Raw genomic sequence first — 27,120 nt, 5'->3', positions numbered from 1 at the left:
AGCTAGGAAGTTTGTTAAAAATGCATTATAAGATATTTCTTCCAGTTAGTTTCTAATTTTGTAGTTATCTATATCTTAGACAATCCTCAGCATCCAATGGACAAAATATTCGATATCTATCAACTTCAAGTAAAATTTTCATACTTGATATCAAGTACTCCAACAATTCTATGATAATACGAATATGACATATTGCCACTTCAAACTCGAATCTTATGGTATTAGGGTTTTATGTGAAGCTCCGTTCATTGAGATTTGATTGTCACATTTAGATGCGACTAAAAAATCGCATGGATGTTGTATACATGTACAAAAGCAATAGTATCATATCCAATGGTCATGTGCAAGAAGAAGATCAATGAATCAAAATTTATCACAATATCCAATTTAGTAAAGGGATTATCTTCATTCACCTATTAGATTTAACCTGCAACAGAAAATATACATGATCTAGGCAGCAACTTCCTTTTCAGAAGTACATATTACACGATTATACCCAGTCACTGTTTGAACATACCGCTTTTGTTATCAAGTCATTGAAATCCTGTATAGATGCTCCGGTCCGCTTCATTATGATCAGAGACTACATAAAAGGATTCATGTCTTCCCACGAATAGCTGAAACTTGATAGTAGAAACAAGCTCCTACGGGGGTGCCTGCATGTCAATTTCATAATCACAATGTATAAGAGGTTTACTGTGTAAGCATGAATACAGTAACCAGAAAATGAGAGGTGAACATGCATACAGCTTTACTCTATTTTCTCTGGAAAAGATCATCAATGGAATTTGATTTAGTGGAGGACAGAAGTCGAAAGGGGGATTATACCGGATACTTTCTGATGCAAAGCAAATTATGAATATGAGAATTCTTATGTAATCCTTCCAGAAGAAGGGCCCTTATCATTACCACTAACTAGCAAAAGAATTACATAAGTCACAAATAAGCGACGTGGGAGTACTACACAGCGTGAATGCTTTTGTCCAAGGGAAGAGTGTACAAATAGCTTTCTCAAGGTTGTTATGAACCCTAAAGGCAACTGCAAATACCCAAAACAGACACGCGCACACGAGAAGTCACAATCAATGTCAACTAAAAATGAAAGGTTCATGATGTAGAGCACTATTAAGCATTAACCAGAACGAGTTTAGATAAATCCAGATGTCTCTTATAACCTCATGACCAAGATGCATATTACAGACACAAAGTGGGACGGCAATTTGGTCATAAAGACATAGAACTTCCTCCCTTTTCCAGAATTTGCTGAAGCTGCCACTTGGAGAAAATTAAGCACATAGTTCATCTTAGCAAAAATCAACGGGCGAAAGTTTACAGAAACTAGCCTAAATATCTCTATCACAAGAGATCAGCACATATTAATGGTAGGACAGAAATTCCAAAAAGGAAAAAGTTTTTAATGGTGAGGACCACAAAAAAGCAGAGAGCATTGCAAATTAGATTTTGCCATGAATCCTCTTAATCATAACAAGAGCACCAACCAGCACTTCCATCCAGCAACCAGGAAAAGTTATCCAGTTGCCTTGAACACCTAGGATAATCTTTAACAAAACCAAGTATATAATGTGAAAGAAACCAACGTCATTGACAAGTGGAAGAGCTACATACTTCCTCAGGGAAAACACGGATGAAACGCTTGTGGCATTATGAGGCTTTGCCATCTAGCATGTGACCTTTTCCTCTAGCCATCATTTAAAAACTTTTGGCAATTACTCGAGACACTGATGTCAATAGCAATACATGAGTATCGAAACACTTGGCATGCCAAAAAAATAAAGGAACACAAGAAATGCTAAAGGCAAACCAAATTCTCAAACAATAGTCTAAAGTCTAAGACCCTATTGATGGCTAACCATGCTATATAACCCCTGCAACTCTAATAGATTGCTTCTATATCAAACACTTAAAATTCCTGAAAAACTCTACGAGATACAACTAAATATTTTAAAGGGTAATGAGTATTGAAAGGGTACATATGGGCATTAAGAGAGTACTTTCACCTATAACCAAACTTGGAACCAAAGTTGTCATTATATACACCATATTATCATGTGAAGTTCACACGAGAACTATCCTTAACATGAGAATATGAGAAAGAGATCTTAACATCTCTTTTTCAGTAAAAAGTACTTATTTTTATTTCACAAGTAAACCCTTTTAACATTGGTTCATGAATAATAGTTTTTTAACACAAGTAAATCTTTAAAAAAGTAATTAAACCTTTTTTAGCAGAATCAAACCTTTATAATTTATATGTTAAAACAAATTAATGCATGTATATTATTTATCATTTATTCCACGACCGAAAAACAAAAAAAATCAGTCCCTTTCTAAGTTTTTCCCTACAAGTAATGCTAAAAAAAAAAAAAGACAAGTAAACCCTTTTAACATTGGTTCATGCATAATAGTTTTTTAACACAATTAAATCTTTAAAAAAGTAATTACATCTTTTTTAGCAGAATCAAACCTTTATAATTTATATGTTAAAACAAATTAATGCATGTATATTGTTTATCATTTATTCCACGACCGAAAAAAAAAAATCAGTCCCCTTCTAAGTTTTTGCCTACAAGTAATGCTAACAAAAAAAACAAGTAAACCCTTTTAACATTGGTTCATGCATAATAGTTTTTTAACACAAGTCAATCTTTAGAAAAGTAATTAAACCTTTTTTAGCAGAATCAAACCTTTATAATTTATATGTTAAAACAAATTAATGCATGTATATTGTTTATCATTTATTCCACGACCGAAAAACAAAAAAAGTCAGTCCCCTTCTAAGTTTTTGCCTACAAGTAATGCTAACAAAAAAGACAAGTAAACCCTTTTAACATTGGTTCATGAATAATAGTTTTTTAACACAAGTCAATCTTTAGAAAAGTAATTAAACCTTTTTTAGCAGAATCAAACCTTTAAAATTTATAAGTTAAAACAAATTAATGCATGTATATTGTTTACCACTTATTCCACGACCGAAAAACAAAAAAAATCAGTCCCCTTCTAAGTTTTTCCCTACAAGTAATGCTAAAAAAAAAAAAAGACAAGTAAACCCTTTTAACATTGGTTCATGCATTATAGTTTTTTAACACAATTAAATCTTTAAAAAAGTAATTAAATCTTTTTTAGCAGAATCAAACCTTTATAATTTATATGTTAAAACAAATTAATGCATGTATATTGTTTATCATTTATTCCACGACCGAAAAACAAAAAAAATCAGTCCCCTTCTAAGTTTTTGCCTACAAGTAATGCTAACAAAAAAGACAAGTAAACCCTTTTAACATTAGTTCATGAATAATAGTTTTTTAACACAAGTCAATCTTTAGAAAAGTAATTAAACCTTTTTTAGCAGAATCAAACCTTTATAATTTATATGTTAAAACAAATTAATGCATGTATATTGTTTATCATTTATTCCACGACCGAAAAACAAAACAAATCAGTCCCCTTCTAAGTTTTTGCCTACAAGTAATGCTAACAAAAAAGACAAGTAAACCATTTTAACATTGGTTCATGAATAATAGTTTTTTAACACAAGTCAATCTTTAAAAAAGTAATTAAACCTTTTTTAGCAGAATCAAACCTTTATAATTTATATGTTAAAACAAATTAATGCATGTATATTGTTTATCATTTATTCCACGACCGAAAAACAAAAAAAAAATCAGTCCCCTTCTAAGTTTTTGCCTACAAGTAATGCTAAAAAAAAAAGACAAGTAAACCCTTTTAACATTGGTTCATGAATAATAGTTTTTTAACACAAGTCAATCTTTAGAAAAGTAATTAAACCTTTTTTAGCAGAATCAAACCTTTAAAATTTATAAGTTAAAACAAATTAATGCATGTATAATGTTTATCACTTATTCCACGACCGAAAAACAAAAAAAATCAGTCCCCTTCTAAGTTTTTCCCTACAAGTAATGCTAAAAAAAAAAAAAAGACAAGTAAACCCTTTTAACATTGGTTCATGCATAATAGTTTTTTAACACAATTAAATCTTTAAAAAAGTAATTAAATTTGTTTTAGCAGAATCAAACCTTTATAATTTATATGTTAAAACAAATTAATGCATGTATATTGTTTATCATTTATTCCACGACCGAAAAAAAAATATCAGTCCCCTTCTAAGTTTTTGCCTACAAGTAATGCTAACAAAAAAGACAACTAAACCCTTTTAACATTAGTTCATGAATAATAGTTTTTTAACACAAGTCAATCTTTAGAAAAGTAATTAAACCTTTTTTAGCAGAATCAAACCTTTATAATTTATATGTTAAAACAAATTAATGCATGTATATTGTTTATCATTTATTCCACGACCGAAAAACAAAAAAAATCAGTCCCCTTCTAAGTTTTTGCCTACAAGTAATGCTAACAAAAAAGACAAGTAAACCCTTTTAACATTGGTTCATGAATAATAGTTTTTTAACACAAGTCAATCTTTAAAAAAGTAATTAAACCTTTTTTAGCAGAATCAAACCTTTATAATTTATATGTTAAAACAAATTAATGCATGTATATAGTTTATCATTTATTCCACGACCGAAAAACAAAAAAAAATCAGTCCCCTTCTAAGTTTTTGCCTACAAGTAATGCTAAAAAAAAAAAGACAAGTAAACCCTTTTAACATTGGTTCATGCATAATAGTTTTTTAACACAATTAAATCTTTAAAAAAGTAATTAAACCTTTTTTAGCAGAATCAAACCTTTATAATTTATATGTTAAAACAAATTGATGCATGTATATTGTTTATCATTTATTCCACGACCGAAAAAAAAAAAGTCAGTCCCCTTCTAAGTTTTTGCCTACAAGTAATGCTAACAAAAAAGACAAGTAAACCCTTTTAACATTGGTTCATGAATAATAGTTTTTTAACACAAGTCAATCTTTAGAAAAGTAATTAAACCTTTTTTAGCAGAATCAAACCTTTAAAATTTATAAGTTAAAACAAATTAATGCATGTATATTGTTTACCACTTATTCCACGACCGAAAAACAAAAAAAATCAGTCCCCTTCTAAGTTTTTCCCTACAAGTAATGCTAAAAAAAAAAAAAGACAAGTAAACCCTTTTAACATTGGTTCATGCATAATAGTTTTTTAACACAATTAAATCTTTAAAAAAGTAATTAAATCTTTTTTAGCAGAATCAAACCTTTATAATTTATATGTTAAAACAAATTAATGCATGTATATTGTTTATCATTTATTCCACGACCGAAAAAAAAAAATCAGTCCCCTTCTAAGTTTTTGCCTACAAGTAATGCTAACAAAAAAGACAAGTAAACCCTTTTAACATTAGTTCATGAATAATAGTTTTTTAACACAAGTCAATCTTTAGAAAAGTAATTAAACCTTTTTTAGCAGAATCAAACCTTTATAATTTATATGTTAAAACAAATTAATGCATGTATATTGTTTATCATTTATTCCACGACCGAAAAACAAAAAAAAAAATCAGTCCCCTTCTAAGTTTTTGCCTACAAGTAATGCTAAAAAAAAAAGACAAGTAAACCCTTTTAACATTGGTTCATGCATAATAGTTTTTTAACACAATTAAATCTTTAAAAAAGTAATTAAACCTTTTTTAGCAGAATCAAACCTTTATAATTTATATGTTAAAACAAATTAATGCATGTATATTGTTTATCATTTATTCCACGACCGAAAAAAAAAAAGTCAGTCCCCTTCTAAGTTTTTGCCTACAAGTAATGCTAACAAAAAAGACAAGTAAACCCTTTTAACATTGGTTCATGAATAATAGTTTTTTAACACAAGTCAATCTTTAGAAAAGTAATTAAACCTTTTTTAGCAGAATCAAACCTTTAAAATTTATAAGTTAAAACAAATTAATGCATGTATAATGTTTATCACTTATTCCACGATCGAAAAACAAAAAAAATCAGTCCCCTTCTAAGTTTTTCCCTACAAGTAATGCTAAAAAAAAAAAAAGACAAGTAAACCCTTTTAACATTGGTTCATGCATAATAGTTTTTTAACACAATTAAATCTTTAAAAAAGTAATTAAATCTGTTTTAGCAGAATCAAACCTTTATAATTTATATGTTAAAACAAATTAATGCATGTATATTGTTTATCATTTATTCCACGACCGAAAAAAAAATATCAGTCCCCTTCTAAGTTTTTGCCTACAAGTAATGCTAACAAAAAAGACAACTAAACCCTTTTAACATTAGTTCATGAATAATAGTTTTTTAACACAAGTCAATCTTTAGAAAAGTAATTAAACCTTTTTTAGCAGAATCAAACCTTTATAATTTATATGTTAAAACAAATTAATGCATGTATATTGTTTATCATTTATTCCACGACCGAAAAACAAAAAAAATCAGTCCCCTTCTAAGTTTTTGTCTACAAGTAATGCTAACAAAAAAGACAAGTAAACCCTTTTAACATTGGTTCATGAATAATAGTTTTTTAACACAAGTCAATCTTTAAAAAAGTAATTAAACCTTTTTTAGCAGAATCAAACCTTTATAATTTATATGTTAAAACAAATTAATGCATGTATATAGTTTATCATTTATTCCACGACCGAAAAACAAAAAAAAATCAGTCCCCTTCTAAGTTTTTGCCTACAAGTAATGCTAAAAAAAAAAAGACAAGTAAACCCTTTTAACATTGGTTCATGCATAATAGTTTTTTAACACAATTAAATCTTTAAAAAAGTAATTAAACCTTTTTTAGCAGAATCAAACCTTTATAATTTATATGTTAAAACAAATTGATGCATGTATATTGTTTATCATTTATTCCACGACCGAAAAAAAAAAAGTCAGTCCCCTTCTAAGTTTTTGCCTACAAGTAATGCTAACAAAAAAGACAAGTAAACCCTTTTAACATTGGTTCATGAATAATAGTTTTTTAACACAAGTCAATCTTTAGAAAAGTAATTAAACCTTTTTTAGCAGAATCAAACCTTTAAAATTTATAAGTTAAAACAAATTAATGCATGTATATTGTTTACCACTTATTCCACGACCGAAAAACAAAAAAAATCAGTCCCCTTCTAAGTTTTTCCCTACAAGTAATGCTAAAAAAAAAAAAAGACAAGTAAACCCTTTTAACATTGGTTCATGCATAATAGTTTTTTAACACAATTAAATCTTTAAAAAAGTAATTAAATCTTTTTTAGCAGAATCAAACCTTTATAATTTATATGTTAAAACAAATTAATGCATGTATATTGTTTATCATTTATTCCACGACCGAAAAAAAAAATCAGTCCCCTTCTAAGTTTTTGCCTACAAGTAATGCTAACAAAAAAGACAACTAAACCCTTTTAACATTAGTTCATGAATAATAGTTTTTTAACACAAGTCAATCTTTAAAAAAGTAATTAAACCTTTTTTAGCAGAATCAAACCTTTATAATTTATATGTTAAAACAAATTAATGCATGTATATTGTTTATCATTTATTCCACGACCGAAAAACAAAAAAAAAATCAGTCCCCTTCTAAGTTTTTGCCTACAAGTAATGCTAAAAAAAAAAGACAAGTAAACCCTTTTAACATTGGTTCATGCATAATAGTTTTTTAACACAATTAAATCTTTAAAAAAGTAATTAAACCTTTTTTAGCAGAATCAAACCTTTATAATTTATATGTTAAAACAAATTAATGCATGTATATTGTTTATCATTTATTCCACGACCGAAAAAAAAAAAGTCAGTCCCCTTCTAAGTTTTTGCCTACAAGTAATGCTAACAAAAAAGACAAGTAAACCCTTTTAACATTGGTTCATGAATAATAGTTTTTTAACACAAGTCAATCTTTAGAAAAGTAATTAAACCTTTTTTAGCAGAATCAAACCTTTAAAATTTATAAGTTAAAACAAATTAATGCATGTATATTGTTTATCATTTATTCCACGACCGAAAAACAAAAAAAATCAGTCCCCTTCTAAGTTTTTCCCTACAAGTAATGCTAACAAAAAAGACAAGTAAACCCTTTTAACATTGGTTTATGAATAATAGTTTTTTAACACAAGTCAATCTTTAAAAAAGTAATTAAACCTTTTTTAGCAGAATCAAACCTTTATAATTTATATGTTAAAACAAATTAATGCATGTATATTGTTTATCATTTATTCCACGACCGAAAAAAAAATATCAGTCCCCTTCTAAGTTTTTGCCTACAAGTAATGCTAACAAAAAAGACAACTAAACCCTTTTAACATTAGTTCATGAATAATAGTTTTTTAACACAAGTCAATCTTTAGAAAAGTAATTAAACCTTTTTTAGCAGAATCAAACCTTTATAATTTATATGTTAAAACAAATTAATGCATGTATATTGTTTATCATTTATTCCACGACCGAAAAACAAAAAAAATCAGTCCCCTTCTAAGTTTTTGCCTACAAGTAATGCTAACAAAAAAGACAAGTAAACCCTTTTAACATTGGTTCATGAATAATAGTTTTTTAACACAAGTCAATCTTTAAAAAAGTAATTAAACCTTTTTTAGCAGAACCAAACCTTTATAATTTATATGTTAAAACAAATTAATGCATGTATATTGTTTATCATTTATTCCACGACCGAAAAACAAAAAAAAATCAGTCCCCTTCTAAGTTTTTGCCTACAAGTAATGCTAAAAAAAAAAAGACAAGTAAACCCTTTTAACATTGGTTCATGCATAATAGTTTTTTAACACAATTAAATCTTTAAAAAAGTAATTAAACCTTTTTTAGCAGAATCAAACCTTTATAATTTATATGTTAAAACAAATTGATGCATGTATATTGTTTATCATTTATTCCACGACCGAAAAAAAAAAAGTCAGTCCCCTTCTAAGTTTTTGCCTACAAGTAATGCTAACAAAAAAGACAAGTAAACCCTTTTAACATTGGTTCATGAATAATAGTTTTTTAACACAAGTCAATCTTTAGAAAAGTAATTAAACCTTTTTTAGCAGAATCAAACCTTTAAAATTTATAAGTTAAAACAAATTAATGCATGTATATTGTTTACCACTTATTCCACGACCGAAAAACAAAAAAAATCAGTCCCCTTCTAAGTTTTTCCCTACAAGTAATGCTAAAAAAAAAAAAAGACAAGTAAACCCTTTTAACATTGGTTCATGCATTATAGTTTTTTAACACAATTAAATCTTTAAAAAAGTAATTAAATCTTTTTTAGCAGAATCAAACCTTTATAATTTATATGTTAAAACAAATTAATGCATGTATATTGTTTATCATTTATTCCACGACCGAAAAACAAAAAAAATCAGTCCCCTTCTAAGTTTTTGCCTACAAGTAATGCTAACAAAAAAGACAAGTAAACCCTTTTAACATTAGTTCATGAATAATAGTTTTTTAACACAAGTCAATCTTTAGAAAAGTAATTAAACCTTTTTTAGCAGAATCAAACCTTTATAATTTATATGTTAAAACAAATTAATGCATGTATATTGTTTATCATTTATTCCACGACCGAAAAACAAAACAAATCAGTCCCCTTCTAAGTTTTTGCCTACAAGTAATGCTAACAAAAAAGACAAGTAAACCCTTTTAACATTGGTTCATGAATAATAGTTTTTTAACACAAGTCAATCTTTAAAAAAGTAATTAAACCTTTTTTAGCAGAATCAAACCTTTATAATTTATATGTTAAAACAAATTAATGCATGTATATTGTTTATCATTTATTCCACGACCGAAAAACAAAAAAAAAAATCAGTCCCCTTCTAAGTTTTTGCCTACAAGTAATGCTAAAAAAAAAAGACAAGTAAACCCTTTTAACATTGGTTCATGCATAATAGTTTTTTAACACAATTAAATCTTTAAAAAAGTAATTAAACCTTTTTTAGCAGAATCAAACCTTTATAATTTATATGTTAAAACAAATTAATGCATGTATATTGTTTATCATTTATTCCACGACCGAAAAAAAAAAAGTCAGTCCCCTTCTAAGTTTTTGCCTACAAGTAATGCTAACAAAAAAGACAAGTAAACCCTTTTAACATTGGTTCATGAATAATAGTTTTTTAACACAAGTCAATCTTTAGAAAAGTAATTAAACCTTTTTTAGCAGAATCAAACCTTTAAAATTTATAAGTTAAAACAAATTAATGCATGTATAATGTTTATCACTTATTCCACGATCGAAAAACAAAAAAAATCAGTCCCCTTCTAAGTTTTTCCCTACAAGTAATGCTAAAAAAAAAAAAAGACAAGTAAACCCTTTTAACATTGGTTCATGCATAATAGTTTTTTAACACAATTAAATCTTTAAAAAAGTAATTAAATCTGTTTTAGCAGAATCAAACCTTTATAATTTATATGTTAAAACAAATTAATGCATGTATATTGTTTATCATTTATTCCACGACCGAAAAAAAAATATCAGTCCCCTTCTAAGTTTTTGCCTACAAGTAATGCTAACAAAAAAGACAACTAAACCCTTTTAACATTAGTTCATGAATAATAGTTTTTTAACACAAGTCAATCTTTAGAAAAGTAATTAAACCTTTTTTAGCAGAATCAAACCTTTATAATTTATATGTTAAAACAAATTAATGCATGTATATTGTTTATCATTTATTCCACGACCGAAAAACAAAAAAAATCAGTCCCCTTCTAAGTTTTTGTCTACAAGTAATGCTAACAAAAAAGACAAGTAAACCCTTTTAACATTGGTTCATGAATAATAGTTTTTTAACACAAGTCAATCTTTAAAAAAGTAATTAAACCTTTTTTAGCAGAATCAAACCTTTATAATTTATATGTTAAAACAAATTAATGCATGTATATAGTTTATCATTTATTCCACGACCGAAAAACAAAAAAAAATCAGTCCCCTTCTAAGTTTTTGCCTACAAGTAATGCTAAAAAAAAAAAGACAAGTAAACCCTTTTAACATTGGTTCATGCATAATAGTTTTTTAACACAATTAAATCTTTAAAAAAGTAATTAAACCTTTTTTAGCAGAATCAAACCTTTATAATTTATATGTTAAAACAAATTGATGCATGTATATTGTTTATCATTTATTCCACGACCGAAAAAAAAAAAGTCAGTCCCCTTCTAAGTTTTTGCCTACAAGTAATGCTAACAAAAAAGACAAGTAAACCCTTTTAACATTGGTTCATGAATAATAGTTTTTTAACACAAGTCAATCTTTAGAAAAGTAATTAAACCTTTTTTAGCAGAATCAAACCTTTAAAATTTATAAGTTAAAACAAATTAATGCATGTATATTGTTTACCACTTATTCCACGACCGAAAAACAAAAAAAATCAGTCCCCTTCTAAGTTTTTCCCTACAAGTAATGCTAAAAAAAAAAAAAGACAAGTAAACCCTTTTAACATTGGTTCATGCATAATAGTTTTTTAACACAATTAAATCTTTAAAAAAGTAATTAAATCTTTTTTAGCAGAATCAAACCTTTATAATTTATATGTTAAAACAAATTAATGCATGTATATTGTTTATCATTTATTCCACGACCGAAAAAAAAAAATCAGTCCCCTTCTAAGTTTTTGCCTACAAGTAATGCTAACAAAAAAGACAAGTAAACCCTTTTAACATTAGTTCATGAATAATAGTTTTTTAACACAAGTCAATCTTTAGAAAAGTAATTAAACCTTTTTTAGCAGAATCAAACCTTTATAATTTATATGTTAAAACAAATTAATGCATGTATATTGTTTATCATTTATTCCACGACCGAAAAACAAAAAAAATCAGTCCCCTTCTAAGTTTTTGCCTACAAGTAATGCTAACAAAAAAGACAAGTAAACCCTTTTAACATTGGTTCATGAATAATAGTTTTTTAACACAAGTCAATCTTTAAAAAAGTAATTAAACCTTTTTTAGCAGAATCAAACCTTTATAATTTATATGTTAAAACAAATTAATGCATGTATATTGTTTATCATTTATTCCACGACCGAAAAACAAAAAAAAAATCAGTCCCCTTCTAAGTTTTTGCCTACAAGTAATGCTAAAAAAAAAAGACAAGTAAACCCTTTTAACATTGGTTCATGCATAATAGTTTTTTAACACAATTAAATCTTTAAAAAAGTAATTAAACCTTTTTTAGCAGAATCAAACCTTTATAATTTATATGTTAAAACAAATTAATGCATGTATATTGTTTATCATTTATTCCACGACCGAAAAAAAAAAAGTCAGTCCCCTTCTAAGTTTTTGCCTACAAGTAATGCTAACAAAAAAGACAAGTAAACCCTTTTAACATTGGTTCATGAATAATAGTTTTTTAACACAAGTCAATCTTTAGAAAAGTAATTAAACCTTTTTTAGCAGAATCAAACCTTTAAAATTTATAAGTTAAAACAAATTAATGCATGTATATTGTTTATCATTTATTCCACGACCGAAAAACAAAAAAAATCAGTCCCCTTCTAAGTTTTTCCCTACAAGTAATGCTAACAAAAAAGACAAGTAAACCCTTTTAACATTGGTTTATGAATAATAGTTTTTTAACACAAGTCAATCTTTAAAAAAGTAATTAAACCTTTTTTAGCAGAATCAAACCTTTATAATTTATATGTTAAAACAAATTAATGCATGTATATTGTTTATCATTTATTCCACGACCGAAAAAAAAATATCAGTCCCCTTCTAAGTTTTTGCCTACAAGTAATGCTAACAAAAAAGACAACTAAACCCTTTTAACATTAGTTCATGAATAATAGTTTTTTAACACAAGTCAATCTTTAGAAAAGTAATTAAACCTTTTTTAGCAGAATCAAACCTTTATAATTTATATGTTAAAACAAATTAATGCATGTATATTGTTTATCATTTATTCCACGACCGAAAAACAAAAAAAATCAGTCCCCTTCTAAGTTTTTGCCTACAAGTAATGCTAACAAAAAAGACAAGTAAACCCTTTTAACATTGGTTCATGAATAATAGTTTTTTAACACAAGTCAATCTTTAAAAAAGTAATTAAACCTTTTTTAGCAGAACCAAACCTTTATAATTTATATGTTAAAACAAATTAATGCATGTATATTGTTTATCATTTATTCCACGACCGAAAAACAAAAAAAAATCAGTCCCCTTCTAAGTTTTTGCCTACAAGTAATGCTAAAAAAAAAAAGACAAGTAAACCCTTTTAACATTGGTTCATGCATAATAGTTTTTTAACACAATTAAATCTTTAAAAAAGTAATTAAACCTTTTTTAGCAGAATCAAACCTTTATAATTTATATGTTAAAACAAATTGATGCATGTATATTGTTTATCATTTATTCCACGACCGAAAAAAAAAAAGTCAGTCCCCTTCTAAGTTTTTGCCTACAAGTAATGCTAACAAAAAAGACAAGTAAACCCTTTTAACATTGGTTCATGAATAATAGTTTTTTAACACAAGTCAATCTTTAGAAAAGTAATTAAACCTTTTTTACCAGAATCAAACCTTTAAAATTTATAAGTTAAAACAAATTAATGCATGTATATTGTTTACCACTTATTCCACGACCGAAAAACAAAAAAAATCAGTCCCCTTCTAAGTTTTTCCCTACAAGTAATGCTAAAAAAAAAAAAAGACAAGTAAACCCTTTTAACATTGGTTCATGCATTATAGTTTTTTAACACAATTAAATCTTTAAAAAAGTAATTAAATCTTTTTTAGCAGAATCAAACCTTTATAATTTATATGTTAAAACAAATTAATGCATGTATATTGTTTATCATTTATTCCACGACCGAAAAACAAAAAAAATCAGTCCCCTTCTAAGTTTTTGCCTACAAGTAATGCTAACAAAAAAGACAAGTAAACCCTTTTAACATTAGTTCATGAATAATAGTTTTTTAACACAAGTCAATCTTTAGAAAAGTAATTAAACCTTTTTTAGCAGAATCAAACCTTTATAATTTATATGTTAAAACAAATTAATGCATGTATATTGTTTATCATTTATTCCACGACCGAAAAACAAAACAAATCAGTCCCCTTCTAAGTTTTTGCCTACAAGTAATGCTAACAAAAAAGACAAGTAAACCCTTTTAACATTGGTTCATGAATAATAGTTTTTTAACACAAGTCAATCTTTAAAAAAGTAATTAAACCTTTTTTAGCAGAATCAAACCTTTATAATTTATATGTTAAAACAAATTAATGCATGTATATTGTTTATCATTTATTCCACGACCGAAAAACAAAAAAAAAAATCAGTCCCCTTCTAAGTTTTTGCCTACAAGTAATGCTAAAAAAAAAAGACAAGTAAACCCTTTTAACATTGGTTCATGCATAATAGTTTTTTAACACAATTAAATCTTTAAAAAAGTAATTAAACCTTTTTTAGCAGAATCAAACCTTTATAATTTATATGTTAAAACAAATTAATGCATGTATATTGTTTATCATTTATTCCACGACCGAAAAAAAAAAAGTCAGTCCCCTTCTAAGTTTTTGCCTACAAGTAATGCTAACAAAAAAGACAAGTAAACCCTTTTAACATTGGTTCATGAATAATAGTTTTTTAACACAAGTCAATCTTTAGAAAAGTAATTAAACCTTTTTTAGCAGAATCAAACCTTTAAAATTTATAAGTTAAAACAAATTAATGCATGTATAATGTTTATCACTTATTCCACGATCGAAAAACAAAAAAAATCAGTCCCCTTCTAAGTTTTTCCCTACAAGTAATGCTAAAAAAAAAAAAAGACAAGTAAACCCTTTTAACATTGGTTCATGCATAATAGTTTTTTAACACAATTAAATCTTTAAAAAAGTAATTAAATCTGTTTTAGCAGAATCAAACCTTTATAATTTATATGTTAAAACAAATTAATGCATGTATATTGTTTATCATTTATTCCACGACCGAAAAAAAAATATCAGTCCCCTTCTAAGTTTTTGCCTACAAGTAATGCTAACAAAAAAGACAACTAAACCCTTTTAACATTAGTTCATGAATAATAGTTTTTTAACACAAGTCAATCTTTAGAAAAGTAATTAAACCTTTTTTAGCAGAATCAAACCTTTATAATTTATATGTTAAAACAAATTAATGCATGTATATTGTTTATCATTTATTCCACGACCGAAAAACAAAAAAAATCAGTCCCCTTCTAAGTTTTTGTCTACAAGTAATGCTAACAAAAAAGACAAGTAAACCCTTTTAACATTGGTTCATGAATAATAGTTTTTTAACACAAGTCAATCTTTAAAAAAGTAATTAAACCTTTTTTAGCAGAATCAAACCTTTATAATTTATATGTTAAAACAAATTAATGCATGTATATAGTTTATCATTTATTCCACGACCGAAAAACAAAAAAAAATCAGTCCCCTTCTAAGTTTTTGCCTACAAGTAATGCTAAAAAAAAAAAGACAAGTAAACCCTTTTAACATTGGTTCATGCATAATAGTTTTTTAACACAATTAAATCTTTAAAAAAGTAATTAAACCTTTTTTAGCAGAATCAAACCTTTATAATTTATATGTTAAAACAAATTGATGCATGTATATTGTTTATCATTTATTCCACGACCGAAAAAAAAAAAGTCAGTCCCCTTCTAAGTTTTTGCCTACAAGTAATGCTAACAAAAAAGACAAGTAAACCCTTTTAACATTGGTTCATGAATAATAGTTTTTTAACACAAGTCAATCTTTAGAAAAGTAATTAAACCTTTTTTAGCAGAATCAAACCTTTAAAATTTATAAGTTAAAACAAATTAATGCATGTATATTGTTTACCACTTATTCCACGACCGAAAAACAAAAAAAATCAGTCCCCTTCTAAGTTTTTCCCTACAAGTAATGCTAAAAAAAAAAAAAGACAAGTAAACCCTTTTAACATTGGTTCATGCATAATAGTTTTTTAACACAATTAAATCTTTAAAAAAGTAATTAAATCTTTTTTAGCAGAATCAAACCTTTATAATTTATATGTTAAAACAAATTAATGCATGTATATTGTTTATCATTTATTCCACGACCGAAAAAAAAAATCAGTCCCCTTCTAAGTTTTTGCCTACAAGTAATGCTAACAAAAAAGACAACTAAACCCTTTTAACATTAGTTCATGAATAATAGTTTTTTAACACAAGTCAATCTTTAGAAAAGTAATTAAACCTTTTTTAGCAGAATCAAACCTTTATAATTTATATGTTAAAACAAATTAATGCATGTATATTGTTTATCATTTATTCCACGACCGAAAAACAAAAAAAATCAGTCCCCTTCTAAGTTTTTGCCTACAAGTAATGCTAACAAAAAAGACAAGTAAACCCTTTTAACATTGGTTCATGAATAATAGTTTTTTAACACAAGTCAATCTTTAAAAAAGTAATTAAACCTTTTTTAGCAGAATCAAACCTTTATAATTTATATGTTAAAACAAATTAATGCATGTATATTGTTTATCATTTATTCCACGACCGAAAAACAAAAAAAAAATCAGTCCCCTTCTAAGTTTTTGCCTACAAGTAATGCTAAAAAAAAAAGACAAGTAAACCCTTTTAACATTGGTTCATGCATAATAGTTTTTTAACACAATTAAATCTTTAAAAAAGTAATTAAACCTTTTTTAGCAGAATCAAACCTTTATAATTTATATGTTAAAACAAATTAATGCATGTATATTGTTTATCATTTATTCCACGACCGAAAAAAAAAAAGTCAGTCCCCTTCTAAGTTTTTGCCTACAAGTAATGCTAACAAAAAAGACAAGTAAACCCTTTTAACATTGGTTCATGAATAATAGTTTTTTAACACAAGTCAATCTTTAGAAAAGTAATTAAACCTTTTTTAGCAGAATCAAACCTTTAAAATTTATAAGTTAAAACAAATTAATGCATGTATATTGTTTATCATTTATTCCACGACCGAAAAACAAAAAAAATCAGTCCCCTTCTAAGTTTTTCCCTACAAGTAATGCTAACAAAAAAGACAAGTAAACCCTTTTAACATTGGTTTATGAATAATAGTTTTTTAACACAAGTCAATCTTTAAAAAAGTAATTAAACCTTTTTTAGCAGAATCAAACCTTTATAATTTATATGTTAAAACAAATTAATGCATGTATATTGTTTATCATTTATTCCACGACCGAAAAACAAAAAAAATCAGTCCCCTTCTAAGTTTTTGCCTACAAGTAATGCTAACAAAAAAGACAAAATGCACACACCCCCCCCCCCCCCCAAAAAAAAAAAAAAACAAAAAAACGATAACAATTGGGGACTGCTCAAGGAAGTTTATAGCCAATCTCTTTACAATAGAATATATGTGTTGTTCACCTTTGTTGTACACATTACAGCATACGCTGTGGAAAGGATTTTAAATAATTTTACATAACTAGGAAAAAGCTTTGAAGCAAAAACAGCTACCCTGCTACTAATCAAAGATTTGAATAAGAGAAACTATTGAAGCGCTTACCTGAATTCGTCATGTCCACCTATTATAGGTTTTCCACAAATTTAAATAAACTGCGCTTTCTTCAAGTCTGCTACAACTCCCTTGTCCTCTGGGCTCTTTTCGTTGTAGAGAACCTTTGCAGTGAAAAGAATGCAATTGTATGTGACAATTAGTTTCCTCGTCAAAAAATCCGGAGATGATATAGTCTCAGGGATAACAAGAACTGTTATTGTAGATAAGACTACCTTATCAATGATCCCATATTCAACAGCTTCACTAGGGCTGAAATATTTTGGGCGTCGGATGTCAGCTTCAATCACTTCGGGAGGCTTACCAATGTGTCTTGAAAACAGTTTGACCTTATAAGAAAGACGAATAGCCATATTAAACCTAAATTCTAAGGGTGATAGGTTTCCAATCAACAAACAATATAGAAAATACTACAGATTATAAGGCTAATGAGAATCCTGCGTTGCTAGAGTGTAGCAGCATACAAGCGAAACAAATTATAGATGCAAAAAAATTGCGTTTTTCGCATACAAGAGAGCATATGTACATCCAGTCACCAAAATCATAATATTTGTTAGAATAATGAAACATGAAAAGGGTGAAAATGTCATCTATAAAGAATGAAAGAGTTAAACGCCCATATACTTAACTACTCTGACTCGGACAAGGGTACGGTACATATCTGTGTGTCAGACACGTAACAATTAGAATAACAAGACACCGAGATCCTGTCCGAGAGTTAGACATGGGTGTGGGGACACAACAATTAGCTTATTTTGACAGTTACTACTTTCTCCTATCATTTAATCTAACAAATATATAACATTCTTTAAATAAGTATTTTAGTCATGCTGGCCTAAGTAACTTCAAAAGATACAAGGCCCAAGTCCTCACATGTGACATAGACATACCCTTAGCCATACTTTATCTTTTATGTGTGGATGTTTTCTCTCTTATCCTCTTTTTCTTAGATCTCTAATGGTGGTAGCAAATTTTTTTTCTACTTAATATGTCGTGCTTAATTGGCCACCCCAAGAGTCCGGCATGGATTCTATACCCATATCAATGTCGGACATGTCGACCGGATTATGAGCCCTAAACTTTTGTGTCAAAGCAACTAAAATTACCTCTGTTGCTGAGACATGAAACTATAATAGGAAGCCCATGGGATATTAAAATTTTGAGAGCACAGCTCTTGCTTGGGGGAGAGAGGGACGAGAGCAAGCAAATAGTCAGGAACTCTGGACTCATTAGGATTGACAAGGGTGGGTAGACAATCATCTGAGAGAAATGCAGCCAAACGTCATTATCTCCATATACGAACTAATAGGATAAGGAGTCAAGAATTTTGTAAATCATGTGCACTTCTTATTTATGTGAAGCTATGAATGATAACCTATAGAATCCAGCAGACAAACTTTTTCTATACCCAATGCTACTAAGGGCTCCTACGAATGAAATAAAATGAGGTTGTTAAGTTATGTAACAACCGCTCTATAAAGGATTTTGAGCCTACCAAACCATAAAACCCCGAAGTAACCGCCATTATAAGTTGTCTAACATATTAGCCATTGTTATCTTTGCTTAAAATGTATTAGGTTCTAAAAGGTCTATTATAAGCTTTAATTTAAATGTATAATCTGAAAACCATGAATTGCTGTGATAAAAGACTTTTTTCAAGTTAACAATTCACATTGCGATGTCCGTAAAACGATTTGTAACACCATGACATGCCGCTTCTGCGACATTGCAATTTGCAACCGCTATCGCAATCGTAACGAGATCCAAAATTATTTTCAATGCAGCCCGCCTAGTCACGGTTTGGAGGTCAGATTTACACAACCTTACACTTGTAATAGAAAAAAGGTTATTTCAGATTGACCCCTAATTGCAAACATCATCTACAAAATAACAATCACACATATTTAAGAATCACTTTACTATAGTTTATTATAACCCAAAACCAAAAAAACCATAATGGTTGGCCCCATCGAGAATGGACACAAAATCCAGGAAACTACCTTTGACACTTGATGAATCAAAGGTTACGTGAACATTGAGAACACAACTAACAGTAGAATGGGAACTACACAGAAAATGGGTCCAATACTGCCCAAATAAATAAGATTAGACTTTAACTGTTTTTTGTTATTTCTGTTCTTCAAAATCCCAACATCCTCATTTGCCCACTAGTACTCTGCCTTTGATCATTTGTCTTCCCCCACGTCTTTTCAAGAAGAACACATGGAGGCATATAGTTGTGCACACAACAAAAAGAGAGAACATGCGCTAGTCAATGCTTCTCCAACAAGCACAAGCAGAACCACACAAGACCTACCAATGCCAGGCCAGTTATAGTTATTCGCATTAATAGTTCACATTAATACAATCACCTTTTGACCCTTCAATGTCATTTCCCTTCCTTAGGTCGGAGCCTAGAGACCAAAACATTCACATAATACCCTAAAATTCAGCAGTGACTATCTATAAGATGCTGAACAGTAACGAAGATATGAATCATATAAACTGTATCCATTTCTGCGATTCAAACTGTAACAAAAAGGAAAGGCATGGAATCCAGAATATTACCAATTCTGCCTTTACATTCGTGACTTCCTTCCTAGCAAGCTCAACATCAGTTGCTTGGCCTTGAAACCTAGCAATTGGCTGCAGGAATAACAAAAAAAGCACTCTAATTTCATCAGAACTTTCTATGCACATAATTAAATTTCAAAATTATCTAGTCTAACAAGATTTTAACAAAGGCATAGAGAACAGCAATAAGCAGTCACAAGCTAATATTGACCTGTTTCATCATAATAGTAGAAGATGGCAGAGCTGCACGATTTCCCTTTGCACCAGCAGCCAAAAGCAAGGCTGCCTCTCCCCAGGCATTACCAACGCAGAGAGTAAAAATAGGAGGCTTGACATACCTGTGTGAGAATGAGAACTCAACATAAACAGAAGCCACACTCGAGAACAATTTATCTGATTTTGTATGCATAAAGAAGCATAAGAAAAAGTGTTGCTAACATAACACTTCTCGAAACAACTCTACATCTAAGGATAGCTTTGTACAATCTTTATAATTAGGGGTGGTTATTGAATAAAGCATCTGCTTCACAGTGACGTGTAAATTCTGATTTAAAAATCCTTAAGAAACTCAATAGCAGCATGACAAAATCAGGCAACTCTTGGTGACTGAATTTGAAACTGCATAAATAATCAGCATTCAGCACTATATAGTGAACACATTTAATGAAAAGGACATGAAAGATAACCTCATAACATCATATATTGCAAACGCCTCTGTTTCATAACCCAACTTCTCACCACCCTGAAACAGAAAGAGGTGAGACAAAATATTGATCAGAAGAATTCATTGGTACATAGATGTGAAACTGAAAGTCTACCAGAGTCCAGAAGTAATGTAGGTTTTAGTATAACGGTGAAACTTTCAGAAGTATCATGATAAGAACTAGACTTCTATTTGGTTATATCTACAAGAAATGTGTCCATTGATCATACGAAACAAACACATGGAATGAACATCGCCCTAAGTGCAAAAATGTGTTAACGGTCACGACGTTGATGCGGTAACGGGGATGATGCGGCTGTCGTATAGCCTAAACCATACAATATCACTTGGAACGGCCTAAAACCCTTTTTTTACACGTTTATGATGCATCGATAAAATTGAAAACCTTAACAATACGACTGTTACGATATGACCTTTTTTTTTCATTGTAACACTATTATTGGCAGAGACAGCACTTTTACTGGATTGTTGCCTTTTTCATAGATTGGTCGTAGTTGTAGAAGACTTTAAAGTCACATATTTATGCCCCTACATCAAATGAGTATTGTCTCAGAGCTTTGTATTGATAATCACATTTATAAAAATTGCGTTATATTTTGATCATCATCAAATTTTTTTTTAATTAGCTTATTCAATAAATTTAGTTTATAATTCATCCAAGTCCACAATTATAAAATCGTCCACTTCTTAAATGAATCCACACTCTATCTCTCTCAAGCAAGTCGGCAACAAAATCATCATTTTATTCCCCAATGCCATTAAGTGACTCCCACCTATGCGGGGTACACTAACCTATGCCCTTGTAAGTAATAACAAAGAGGTTGTTTTAGACAAATATTATTTGCAACTTCATACAAATGTAAAGTGTAAATAATTTAATGAGTTATCTTAATATATTATATTGTATTGCAAAACCAAATAATTATAAAACTTTGACGCCATCAAGAATAGGAAAAAAAAACAGGCACCAAAATAGAGACCTAATTCTCAAGCCTAAATTCAAAAACCTATTCTCCTAACTGTACGTCGGCCATGACTGAATGAAAGAAAAGGCAGCATAAATGTGATCACAAATTATCCTTTAATTTAACCACAGGGTGGAAAGAGAGGGTACATAACATAATTTTCTCTCTAAGTCTCTATTATTAATGATTTTTCTAGTTGATATTTGACTTGGTCCAAATATTATTGCAGCTTTATCCTACAGTTGATAAGCAACTCAAAGAATAAATTCTAAAGCAAGTTGGACAAAAGGAGGCATCATTAACATAATGTGATCAACAAACAAGAAGAGAAAACTCACCTTTGTTGTGCCAGTAGAGTTTACGTAAAGATAAATTGGTTTCTCCTCATCCTCATATTGAAGATAAAGAAATTCTGCAAGTATAAGCTCAGTAACAGAAGGTACAAGAGACATGCCCAAATAAACTATACGATTCTTGTACAAGTAAGAAGCCAAATCTGGTGGTGGTTGCTCCCAAGCACTTCCTCTAGAAAAAGGTATGACCTGTCATTTATAAAAAAAACATGGGTATATACATCACTTATAAACTGACTTTACTGTATAAATGATAAAAGCTAGAAAGAAGTAGCCTCATTTATCCAACAACAAACTAAAAAGTATAAGAAAGACATAGGGATATTTCTCTTGATTAGTAAACACAAAAGATGGATACATCTTCATCAATAGGCGCACCACCATTGTATCCACCCAAGGGCAGCATAGTTATGAAATGAAGATAAAACCTACAACATACACTCAAAAGTGAAAACAACAAGCAACAAAATATTTTTCTGGGGCCTATGAAAGAAACTAAAAGGGTGGCAGGATGAAGAATGTAGTCCAACATTTGTAAGTCTATAATATTTCTGAATAAAAAGTGTAGTAAGAGTAAGGGGAAATAATTGATAAATTATAATAAAATCAATGAGAACACCGAATAGAACACAAAAATTGGTTCCACAAAAATGTTCATCGAATCAATACAATCAAAATTCTCGTAATTCAAGGATATGTCCTCGAGTTAGAACATCCTTTTGGTTTAGGGTACAACTCATCTCCATAATTTCAATCATTTTTCTCACATTGTTTGTTTTATAATTATCATCTTTGCCCCAAAATACACAATAAAAGTTTTTTAGAAAGTTTAAAGCCCAGGAAAGTTTGGTGACCATCTCCTTGGGCCTTAACAGAAAAGAAATTATATGGGGCACTTTGTATAATGTTTTTTATGCTAAGTACTTTTTAAACTTCTTCTCACGATATTTTCATCATCCAAGAATTTTGTCACTCCTTGAAGCACTCTTCACTAGTTATCACTCATTTAAACTTCAAAATTCCCGGAGTAGTTTCTCTATTAAAACTTTGATCTATAAAAAATTAAAATGCAGCTCTCTTGAATTTTTTCCTAGCGTAACTAATTTCAGTTCTGTACAACCAAAGTTCTATAGTTCATTTTGTTTCGGACTATAGCATATTAGAGCAAAGTGGTTCAATAAACATGTACACTTCTTATTCATGTGATGCACTAGATGACAACGGTGCACTCAAGGGTCAACCAGAAATTGAAAACAATCTCTTTGTTTAGTTTAACACTTCTTAAACAATTAGCTGAAGCTAATTTAGTGGTGAAGAAATTTGAACCCCACATCACCTAGGACCAATGATTAGTGCTTCAAGATTGGTCTTGAACACTTGTGATCAAAACAGAACCAATGCTAATCAAGATTCAACAATTCAAAGCAATAAAGAACAATCTAAAGCACACACAACGATTGAACGTGCCAATTCCAAATTTACCACTTATTAATACTCTTCTTTGCTTAGCTTAGCAGGAGATGTAATTAAGGGCCAAAGTCTGGCATTGGGCAGCGTGATGTGATTTTATCATAATCTATATCATCTGTAATATGAAATTGGAAATATTACACCAAAATCACAGATAATTTAAATTTACATTATAAACATCAAAAAAAGGAAACCTCGAGATTGATAATGGCCAACCTCCAATCAAAACGATATTCACTACATAGATATTAGATAAGAAAAACACAACAAATAATAACGACAATAGTTTAACAAAAAAACGCTATCAATTAAATAGAACAAGGAAAAAATTAAAATCTAGAAGAGGAAGTTAAGAGGTATACCATAGTGACAACGCCGCGTATAGGACGAGAAGTAGACGAGGAAATAGAAAGAGGTCGGATTTTATGTCCGGAGAAGTCGCTATTAACGCTTCCACCAATGAATGGAGATAGAAAATTAGTGGAAAGAGATGCGCGAGAAGAAGAGGAGAATGCACAGGGCGAGATATTCCTATTTGACTTGGAGTGAAGTGAAGGAGAAGAAGAGCGTATTCGTGTGGTGAGGAACGAAGAAGACGCCATTGTTGCAGTCATTGTTGAGCAGACGTGAGAGCTTACTCTTACTCGGGATGAAATGGAATGTAGTGTTGAAAAACTTGAGAATGGAAGTAGAATGAATAAGATAGGAGAAGGAGAATCCGACCCACCGAAACCGGAGAAAGACTAGGTCCGTACAAAATGGGATTGCGGTGGAGTTATGGGAGTTATAAGTCAAGACTCAATTCATATATCAAGTTAGGGCCTTATGTGGTGCATTACTATATTTTTTGAAATGTAAATTTATCAAATTCAATCATAAAATCTTCCATTTCTATTGTACTCCATAATTTACTCTCTATTTTGTGCTAAATTGTAATGTAGATTAGAGTTTAATGTCGAAAATTGGTTGGAAAGCAATTTTAGTGATGAGATTTACTGGAAAAAGAAATATTATTATTTTAAAAATAGTGCGCTAATTAAAAAAGTTATTGTTATAACTTTTTTTAACTAAGGATTGAGTTTCTTGTGGCTGTGGGAGACGTTTTTTCACAAAGACCATCCCTTATAATAGTTGTTGATTAGAATCCTAATTTAACAAACTGATTTTCTTTACTAGTTTGATCAATTGATTTTGAATACGTTGTTATGAACAACTTGTACAAAAGTAATTTATTCATACCAAGTTGTTTCAACTACTTAATTATTCAAACACTAGCTTTAAATGGTTTGACCACCAAACATCTATTTGCGTCTAAATAAACTGAAATTGCACAATAAGTTATAAGGCTGACCCTTAGATTTTAGGGGCCTAGGGCGAAAACAATATTTTATGGGCCCTAATTATATGAGTCAAAAATGTAGATTAACAAATACAAAATTTATAATATCATAAAATATTACACACCTTTACATCTTAAGTACACAATCAATTTTCATGTATATTCATAAAATATTTACATTTATTAATTGATTGCGTAAATTATAATAGTATAAACACAATTATCATACATATAACCATACAAAAAGATAATGAAATGCTAAATTCAACCCTAAAAATTGCTCAAACTACATGCCTTATTTGTAATTCTTCATTTGTTTAAGATTTTTTCTCTAAATATTGCAATTTGGGAACTTATTTCCCATTCTATGCCAATCGAAAAATTATTTCTTATGAAATCGTCCACATAGAATGGGTTAAGAAAAGTTTTTTTTCACTTTTTTTCCAAACAACTATCTTAAAAAAATATTTTAGATAGTTGTTTTATCTAGCAAAATTAAAGAAAAAGATCCATTCTACATGGAGAGTACCTAGATGCAAAGTGGGAAATATGCTCCCAAATTGCAATATTTGGGAAAAAGATTCTTTGTTTAAGGAATATACTTTCTTAATTTTCTTATATTCTTTTCTAGGTATAAAAATTTAATTTTATAAATCTTTTTAAATGCATAACCTAATTTAACTTCAAATTAATTTTAAAAAAATAAAGTCTGATATAATCAGTTTTAACCCTTTTATATTAAGGAAAATTTGTTCAAAATAATCCCAACTATCACCCGTTGGTCAAAATTAATCTCAACTATCAATTATTTTTTAATAATCCCAACTATTGTCATAATTTGTTGACAACATATCCCCCTTGTTACCGACTGCAACAGGTAACCAAAGTGAACAGGACCCATCCCCTCCATCTATTTAAATCCTTCTTTTTCTTCCCCTTTACTCCTACCTCCATCGATGAACCCTAAATCCTCAAAAAATCAAATTGAAACTAATCCTCCAAAATCTTTAAATTTCTGCAAACTATGATATTAATCCCCCAAAACTAATGAATTCAGCTTGTTCTTCTAAGTTTTCAAACCCCAACCCCAAATCTAGGAGTCCAATTCATAGAGGAAGCTTGACAAGCTACCATGGTCTTCCTGCGCAACTGAGGATTGCCAAACGAGGTACTAGGCCGAAAAACAAATTCTATGGTTGTGCTAGTTGGCCTGTAAGTGCTCAAAATTCTGAAAATTTTTCAATTTGATTTTTCACCATAAATAAAGCATACCTGATAGTTTCTTTCTATGGTTATGCTAGGATACCAACTATAAGCTTTTTAAGTGGGAAGATCATGTTGAAAAATCAACTAATGGGATCGACAAGCATGAACAATTAGAAGTTGAAATTGGAGCTTTAGTTGACAAAATTCAGAAATTAAAGCATAAGAAGAGGACTATGAAAGAGGTTGTTATATCACTTAAAGTTGAAAATGCAAAGCTCAATGACACAGTGAAGGCCTTAGAAATTATGCTTGTGTTCTCATAGTTCATCTGTTTTGTGATTGTATTTCTTCTTACTTAGCATTGTACAAATATGTTCAATGTAATTGATTTTGCCCTTACAATCGTAGTTCATGGATTTAAACATATTAGCTACCCTTACAATCACTATAGAATTACATTAGATAGAAACTAAACATCCTTCAATCTTAATGAAATTGATTCTTGAATAGTGCAAATCTTCAACATTGACCTTGATCTTGAATTTACCCCAAAATCAAAATTTAGCAGTAAATTTGTCAAATACACCAGCCTAAACCGAAAAAAGGGCAAAATCAACAACAAAAACCATCCAAAGCCAACAGATTACACAAAAGTTTAAGTAAAATGCAATTGAATTAAGAAGGGGGAAATGACATTACCATTGAAGAACTACAATTGAGCAGCGCCATTCAATTCCTGACCTTTAAATGGTCTTCTTCACCACCGAAACCTTCTTCTCGCCTTAGGATTTGAATTTTGATTTTGGGAAAGGATTTGGGCGTGCAGTTATGAGGGCATTAATAGGGATAGTTGAGTGAGTTATGAAATGAAGGGGATGAGTTAAGTTTGAAGAGTTAAGTAAAAAAAATAAGTTAAATTCATGGTTACCTGTTGCAGCCGGTAACAAGAGGGTGGGGTATGTTTTCAACAAATTATGACAATAGTTAGGATTATTAAAAAATAATTAATAGTTGGGATTAATTTTGGCTAACGGGTGATAGTTAGAATTATTTTGAGCAAATTTTCCTTATATTAATCAATTT

The 27,120-nt window shown here is 29.3% G+C and overlaps 1 protein-coding gene across 3 annotated transcripts; it reads right to left on the bottom strand.

Annotated features, from left to right (window-relative positions):
- Window positions 1-227: 227 nt before the first annotated feature.
- On the bottom strand, window positions 228-24,274 carry LOC130801373 (ATP-dependent Clp protease proteolytic subunit-related protein 4, chloroplastic). 3 transcript variants are annotated; one of them, XR_009039577.1, is made up of 9 exons: window positions 23,855-24,273; window positions 22,008-22,211; window positions 20,667-20,722; window positions 20,192-20,318; window positions 19,975-20,052; window positions 17,622-17,735; window positions 17,398-17,510; window positions 518-656; window positions 228-427 (listed from the first exon to the last, which is right to left on the bottom strand). XR_009039577.1 is itself a non-coding variant. In XM_057665214.1 (8 exons), exons 1-7 carry the CDS (start codon window positions 24,104-24,106, stop codon window positions 17,439-17,441), a joined length of 903 nt encoding a protein of 300 aa, XP_057521197.1. In that variant the 5' UTR covers window positions 24,107-24,273; the 3' UTR covers window positions 228-656; window positions 17,398-17,438. The 3 variants fall into 3 exon arrangements, 2 of the variants coding, with proteins under 2 accessions (XP_057521197.1, XP_057521198.1); XM_057665214.1 differs by having other exon boundaries at window positions 228-656; XM_057665215.1 differs by lacking the exons at window positions 228-427; window positions 518-656 and having other exon boundaries at window positions 17,204-17,510; window positions 23,855-24,274.
- Window positions 24,275-27,120: the final 2,846 nt, after the last annotated feature.

The sequence above is a fragment of the Amaranthus tricolor genome, chromosome 15, assembly GCF_026212465.1.
Source record: "Amaranthus tricolor cultivar Red isolate AtriRed21 chromosome 15, ASM2621246v1, whole genome shotgun sequence".
NCBI classification, from domain to species: domain Eukaryota; kingdom Viridiplantae; phylum Streptophyta; class Magnoliopsida; order Caryophyllales; family Amaranthaceae; genus Amaranthus; species Amaranthus tricolor.
The sequence above is the reverse complement of the archived record's forward strand: the minus strand, read 5'-3'. Positions and strand labels throughout refer to the sequence as shown.